The following is an 8,204-nucleotide window of genomic DNA, read 5'->3' on the forward strand; positions in this document are numbered from 1 at the left end:
GGATGTGCTCCAATGAAGTTATGTCAAGTTGGCGCACCAATGGAAAGAGTAGCTGTTGACTTTGCCCCAAACTCATGCAGGAAACAAGTACATTTGTGTGGTGTTGGATTATTTCACCAAGTGGCCTGAGGCATATGCAATACCAAATCAGGAAGCTACAACTGTAGCTTCGGCTATGAGTGATTTCTTCTTCAGATTTGGTATGCCATACAAACTGTATTCAGACCAAGGCCGTAACTTTGAATCAGCTGTGTTCCATGAATGCTGCAAGTTGTTTGGCGTATGAAAGACCAGGACAACGCCACTTCATCCACAGTCTGATGGGATGGTATAAAAGTACAACTGGGACAGGACTTGGCAAAGTTTTGTAATAGCCGCCAAGATGACTGGGATGTCTTACTCCCTCAACTGTTGATGGCCTATAGGACAGCAGAGCATGAAGCCACTGGATACACTCCTGCAAAGTTGATGTTTGGTCGGGAACTTCGGTTGTCAATGGATCTGTTAATAGGACGCCCACCTTATGAAGAGTTGCGTGAAAATGTGTCAGAATTTGTGAAAGTGTTATCGGAAAGGATGGATAATATTCACCATCAAGTGCGTTCAAATTTGAAAATGTCTACTGATTCGATGAAGTTATGTTATGATAAGAGATCTACTGAAGTCAGCTTTGTACCAGGAGACAAGGTGTGGTTGTATAATCCCAGGAAGACCAAAGGGAAGTCTCCTAATTTGTCATCTCTGTGGGAAGGCCAATATGACATAGTGGATTGTCTCTCAGACATGACTTTCCGGATAAAATGTGGTCGTCGAGGTAAGCCAAAGGTGGTGCATGACAACAGGCTTTGGTGTTATCACGGTCCAGGACATTTCAGTTGGAACGAAGTGAACAATGAAACAAATGACGCTACTAAATACGTGTCATCTGAAAAAGCCACTGTCGAAGAAGAAACTCTACCCAGTTTTGAGAAGGCAAACAGTGAAGCCCTTGATGAAGTTACTACCACTGATGTGACTGTTACCGATAATAGGACAATACCCGATGGAGCAGATGAACCCCACGTGAAGAAGAAGCATACGAGATGGAGACCAGTATGGAAGAAGATACGTCCTGTAAAATTAAGAGACTTTGTTGAATTTTAATTTTGTGTTTCTAAATTCTGTACATTTAATTAAATTATTGTTAAATTTCTATTGGTTTACTGTACATGGCTATTGTTCAGGATGAACAATACTAAGGAAGGGTCAGTGTTATGACAGCGGAAGTCACGTGACGCTAGTAACATGTAATGAGTTCTAGAAAAATCATGGAACATCCCGAATAATCTAGTATTTGCTAGGCGCCCTCTATTCTTGTATATAAGTGCATCAGACAATTAATTGGAATTGTATAGCAGACAGAGAGATTGAAGATATAGACGAACAATTGAGTCAAGCGTGGTAGTAAGTAAAGTGCGTGAATCGTTTATTGTAAATTGTAGCGTGTGTTTAAGTTAAGGTGACTGTGGAAATTAAGTGTATTGCAAAGTTCAATTGAGAAAGAATAAACTAGTTTTATTTGAGAAAGGACTTGTATCACTGAAGTTCTTCGGAAAGAATTTTTACGAGTAATTAACAAACGACCAGAGACGTAACAGTACTTACATGTGGGTCTGTACCTTTTTGTTCTCAGGGTCTCAATGTAAATTTTTTTTTTTTTGTAGGGGTGTTGTTAATATTTTACTTAACCTTTATTTATTTTTACTATGCCACTTAGAACACAAAATATGTTAATGCTAAACATTAAGTCCCAAAACTATTGTAACTTAACTTGCTTTCTAACATATGTGGAAAAAAAATATATATTCCTTATCGGTTGAGGCAATCTTGGTGATAACAAACTGTGAAAATGACACAGAATGACTCAAAACCAATAGTTAGAATGAGGTAACTTCATAAGGAAAATACAGCAGTAAATTAAAAACTTTTTCTATTGTTTATAAATAATCCACTAGAAAATATCAAAAAGAATTATTCACATTTTTTAAAGACAGCATGCGCTAGGAGGGACATAACATGCAAGTTTCAGTTTATAGCATATAACTCATTAAAACAAGAATAAGTGGTATACATTTCATTTTAGTTCAGAGGTACCTAATGTATAAGTGTGTGAATTCTTGGAAATTAGGGGTGGGAAAACTTCTAAAATGGGCAATTCCATGCAAAGAAGTGTCACATGATACATAAAAGTGGAGACTGGAAATTTATTCAAATATTTCTTTTTGAAATAGAGATATTAAAATTATATTAAAATTTGAATTACAAACAATGTTTTGATGCCAAGTTTATTGATATACATTGATAGCAACATTAAATTTTGAATGTAACTATAACAGTTGTTACAAGTCCACTTTGACCTAGAAGGTGAAGAGGAATGTGGGGAAAACTTCTGTAGTTTACATGCAAGCTTTTTAAACCTATTGGTGATTACAACTTCACCAGCTATTGGTATTTAAACTATAACTTTAAAAACACTATACTGCATGTTACACAAATCCAATATTCATCTATTATTGGCGGGTAATTCCTGTTTTGCTCTGTACTTGGGTGAATCTGATGTATAGTATTTTAGATAATCTTTTGTTTTTGCATTGTCCACACAAACAGATGAGTTCTGGTGTTAAACAAAGGGCCTCTGTCAGTGACTTGTGGGAGATAAGTAATAAAAGTTTAGATTTTCCTTACCTGGAAATGTATTTCTGACAGATACTCACCTCTACACATAGAATAGCTATCTTTCTTGTGCACCTGCCTATGAGATTTCCATGCCACTAGCCTTGGTGCAGCTCCCACCTAATTTCACGTTTTTAACATGAACTTTGCTGGTGCATGATTTTCATTATCTGACAAAAGCTCTTCATCAATAGAAGGGCAACACAACTTCCATGCGCAGTAACTCCCCCTTTACACTTACATGTGTCAGACAGACATGTAGAATGAAAACATGACCAATCGAGTACTTGCACACAAGCAGTTGGAGAGCCAGTATGCATAGTGTGGTTGAGGCACATTCAGACTATACCAAGTGTGCTCAACTTAATTTTACTGAACACACTGGCTGCAGGAGGAGGGCACTTTAGTATGTATTACGTTGTCTGTATAATGTGTGTTCGCTTCGACTCTACTGAACAAGCTCTGGCTGCAGGAGGAGGGCAAAATAGATATGTGATATGTTGTTGTGTAATTGACTGGCACTACACTTGACAGTTTCACCACCATCCCACTTCTCATTGTATTGTGCTAAGCCCATATGGTGAGGATTCTCCATGGTCTACTTCCCCAATGGCAAGGAACTGATAAGTGGTAAGGGTTTCCCATGTTCCGCTTGAAGAAAAGGGGAGAGAAATTGTGTTGGGGAGATCCCCGAAGAAGTACCCAGATTCCAATCAGAAAGGTCTTTTACTAGAGACAGTACAATAGATGATTGCAAACCATATTTTTAAAAGCCAGCAAGCACAAGCCAAAGAAGTGAGCATAACATGATAGTCCATGAAATAAGTATGGTCTGAACTGGATGACTGAGTAGATATGTATACCATAAAGATATCTCAAGTGGTCTTGCAGAAAACCTCATTTTACAGTGGGCACTGATAGAGACAGGCCCACTTTCTGTTATCCTGTCTCAATGCATATTTAAGTTAAATAAACCCCGAGATGCAGCATCAGCCATCTGGTGATGACAAAACCTTGTTGAAACGTCATACATTTGCTGTCATGTTAAACTTATATTAAAGTTTTTCTTCACAACCCATTCAAGCAGTCTCCAAGCATTATTAGTCTCAAAGTGGGTTCCTCGTCATCGAAACCAAAACATATGTTCAGGATCATATGTTGATGCCAAAACATGTTCAAATTAGCCCCATACGACAGCTTATTTTATACAATATAATATTACTTTAAAAAGTTAATATTGTATGAAACAGTCCATAAACTTTTGAGATTGAAATTAGTCAGAAAAAACAATCAAAATCACTGATCTAAATAATGTAATCAATTTTGACTACAGTAACTGAAAACTCCAAGGTTTATTTCAGTTATAATGAGCTTCAAATAAAAACTACATCTTTTCACATGTCATTTATCTATTAAGAACAAAGCATATAAAAATTACATCTTTTCACATCTATCATTTATCTATTAAGAACAAAGCAAGTATTTATAGGTATATGATTAAGAGTATTTCTAACACAGAATAGTAAACTTGCCTGGAACTTTTTAAATCTTCAAAACAGCATTCAATGACTCGCAGCTTTTGGTTTCTTTGGTATCTTGCAAAACGTAAGAAACTGACAATAGCATTTTGATGATGGTCACTAAGGCCTAATTCACTTGCCTGAATTTGGGGAAAAATCATGTTGGAATTGTTAATCAAACTCCCAGTGTGTCAAAAAAATGTGCAGTAATTAGTTAATTGGTTCATAAAAATATATTTTAACAATTTAAAAATTACAATATAAAGCAAGCTGAAGAAAAGCATTCAGCCTATAGAATCCTCTATGTCACCCTTAAAATAACCAACAAAGAAATAAAAACCAAAGACATTTATGATTGCGAGGTCTTTCTAAAAAACCTGAAATTCTCTGAAATAGTGTAGTGCAAGTAAGGAAATATTTCCAAAAGTATAAATGAACAATAATATAAAAAGTTAGATATTTACTATCACTTTTTAGTGTTCTTGTTTAACATCCAATTTGAATATTTTGTTTTTCTCCAGGCTCTTGGCTTTTTTGTAGTATAAACATTTTCTATACCTGAAAAAGTATTTCTGATAGATACTGACTTCTCTCCACAGAATTAAAATCTATTACCTCACACCACTGCTGAAAAGATACTTGCACATGCACATGATGGTAATTAGGTGAAACATCCTCCATTCACAGTAATCATGCTGTGCATATCAAAGGCTCATTCTTAATGAAGCAAAAGACACAAACCAAATATGTGGATGAAGGGTTGGTATTTCTGTGGAGAAGTGAGTATTTATCCAAAAAACATTTTCTGTTAAGGAAAATGTTAACTTCAGAAATGCTACTCACCTCTCCAAAGAACTGAGAGCTAGAGACCCACACTGATAAGGTGATGATGAAGCCAAGGGAAGCAAACTCCAGAAAGTAAGGCATCCTCACCCAACAAATTCCAGAACCAAGGACACCAACTTAACACCACAGAAGAAGAATTAAAATCAAGGTGGAGAACAGGTAAGTATGAATGACCTCAGTGAAAGTGTCAGGCCCTCATTCTAGAGACTGAACAAAGGCAAAGCATGGACAAATAGCAAAGAGGCTGAAGAAGATGAAGACAAATAGATTGAGGATGAGAGAGAGAGAGAGAAAACAGCAGGAGATCTCCAAGCTGGAAGAAAAGATTCAAAGGAATGAAGCTTAAGGAAAGAAAAAGAAGTATTTACCAAGGCAAAATTATATGACTTAAGTTAGAATCATAAGAATAGCTTGCACACTTCTAAGTTTGAATAATGATATACACACAGTTTCAGCCTATAGTAAAAAAAAAAAAACGTATCAGGAAAATATCTTAAATTTGTCCCATTTGTAGCATTCTCCTAAATTAATAATGGCTGGAGACGGCTTGAATGGGTAATGAAGAAAAACTTTAATATAAGTTTAACATGACAGTTAAACTTATATTAAAGTTTTTCTTCGTTACCCATTCGAGCCGTCTCCAGCCATTATTAGTCTCAAAGTGGGTTCCTCGTCATCGAATTTGAATTCCCCTAAATTATTTGTGTAAGATCTCAGTTTCATTTTGTTTTCCTTTTCTCAAATCTATTTAATATACTGGTTACTGTCAAAAAGTATAAAACTCAACTGACTTCTATTGATTTCAATAACAGCTCATAATTTTTGACAAAAGAGGACTTTTTTCACTAAACAGTACTCTAAATGCATTTTCTGACAGATCTAACCAAACAATTAGGGGTTAACCCAATCAGGAAGTAAATCCAACATATTAACTTGCAAAAAACATTTAATTTGACAGGGCTGCAATAATTTAAAAAATTACCATTTGAGATTAACCCATATGGATTGTTTTCAACTATTCATTTCATATAAATCATATTACTATAAATAAAGATATAAACTTTCCAACTGCTGTATTATAACCTGACTTTGCCAATCATTTACAGAATATATTAATATTACTTTGACTTACTTAGTTTACTTTAGGACTACACCTTCAACAATGATTAATCCAAAATACTGTATTATTATTATTATACTGGAAGTCTTTTTTTTTTTTACATGTAAAAAATATTGAAAATTTAGTTACAATATTACATGACTAACTTAAAAAGTTAGCTTATATCATACCCTCACTGTAAAAATGAAACATTATAGCAGCCAGTGTGAGGAAGTGAAAAATTTGCTGGTACTTGTTAACACAATAATATCATATTATCTGAATAAACTTTCTAGTTTTATTTTTATCCATTCCCTATTGATTTTTAAACTTTGTAAGATAGCTATAACTATCAACTATTTTATCTCACAAAATAAATTAATGCTACATTAATTTTTATGTTGCTTGACTTTAAATTTAGGCTACTTAAATATCTAAAAATACTTGGTTTTTACTTTAGCTAAGTACTCATTTGCCTAATTAATTATGATTATTCATATCCCTTGGCTGGTTACAAAGTATTTGAGTAACTTCTTATAGATACAACACTTAAGTCCCTATTTGTTTTTTTTTTAAACATGCTCATGAACATGTAAAGCAATATTAAATGTTTTGGAATAACAAGTCTCAAAAAAGTTACATGGTATTTTTTGCAAATAGTGACTGATAAATAATTCAATTTTTTGTTGTTCTAAACTTTGTGTGTATGATATATTTTCATGCATAAAGTTTAGAATTGAAAAAGCAACTAAATTATTGTGCCTGAAACCAGAAGACAGAATTTCCTCTGGTTTTTCACATCTTTCACACTTGATAAAATTTTGTGAGACAAATTTTAAAGTCAATTTTATATGTTAATTCCAACTATCATTCAGCACTTTTTACTCACAAATATTCAAGAATCAAAATTTTATCAATTTCTCTCATTTATTTAGTATAAGTCATGAAAATAAAAATTCATATTTTCATTTCTGCACATCTACATAGTTTTTGCCTGAAAACGAAAAACCCATTTGTTGATTTTTAAAAAAATTTTCTGCCCAGCCCAAACAATAACTTTATTTTTCCTAATAACCTATCACCCCTTGAGAATATATTATCCATTTCTTGATTTTCAAATGGTTCCCTTAGTTTTTTTACAGGTCTTCATTGAAAAACATTCTTATGGTGCCATATAAAGTGGGTTCAACATTTAATAATGAAAAGCTTTGAAAAAAAAAAAAAAAGTTTAAATACAAATGGAATTAGACTATCACATCATAGTATATATCTATATATGTATGTATGTACATATATATGTTTAAAGTTATAGTTTTTATTTTTCAATACACATACTATGGTTTTCTTGAGTTACAACATTTATAAACATGAGTTCTTTTCTATTATCACCAAATAAAATAAAATTGTCATTGAATAAGTTAAGTTTATACAAGTTTACTGTTTAGTTATCAAATTATTATTTAGCTCAAATTATTTTGATGATTAGAATCTTTTTTGAATATTATTTTTATGTTTATCATATTCAAAAAATTTTGCACAAATAAATTAGCTAACTAGCTACTTAATTATTTGTAATTGTAGTCAAGATATAATAATGGCTGGAGATGGCTTGAATGGGTAATGAAGAAAAACTTAATATAACAGCAAATGTACAACGTTTCGACAAGGTTTTGTCATCATCATGTACAAGTAATTTACATTGACACGGATATATATATATATACAGTATTGAACAAAGAAGTCACATGACTGGAACTGTTGTGAAACTTAGAAGAGGTATCTAGGCACCCTGGGGTGTTGGTTTAGAGTAGGGTTGTTTTGTTCAATTAAGATGGATTCCTTGATTTTTCTTTTGTTTACTTTGGGTTCTTTGTTTAAAATGACTGTGATTTAATATATATATATATTTTATGATTTAATATATATATATATACTATGGTTTTTTTTGAGTTGCAATGGTGAAAAACATGGGATAGTTTTTATTGTGTTCTGTTAATCTGGTTTCCAATTTTCTTCCTGTTTCTCCT

At 33.1% G+C, this 8,204-nt stretch overlaps 1 protein-coding gene across 1 annotated transcript in view; it reads right to left on the reverse strand.

The window, feature by feature from the left end:
* LOC106466220 (leucine zipper transcription factor-like protein 1) overlaps positions 1 to 5,159 on the reverse strand; it is an 85,875-nt gene extending 80,716 nt beyond the window's left edge. The window contains exons 1-2 of the mRNA XM_013926469.2: positions 5,076 to 5,159; positions 4,245 to 4,372 (exon numbers count right to left, since the gene is read on the reverse strand). Of these exons, the coding sequence (XP_013781923.1) occupies positions 4,245 to 4,372; positions 5,076 to 5,159 (212 nt within the window). The remainder of the gene's footprint in view (positions 1 to 4,244; positions 4,373 to 5,075) is intronic.
* Positions 5,160 to 8,204: the final 3,045 nt, after the last annotated feature.

This window comes from Limulus polyphemus, unplaced genomic scaffold, assembly GCF_000517525.1.
Source record: "Limulus polyphemus unplaced genomic scaffold, Limulus_polyphemus-2.1.2 Scaffold2190, whole genome shotgun sequence".
Lineage (NCBI taxonomy): Eukaryota > Metazoa > Arthropoda > Merostomata > Xiphosura > Limulidae > Limulus > Limulus polyphemus.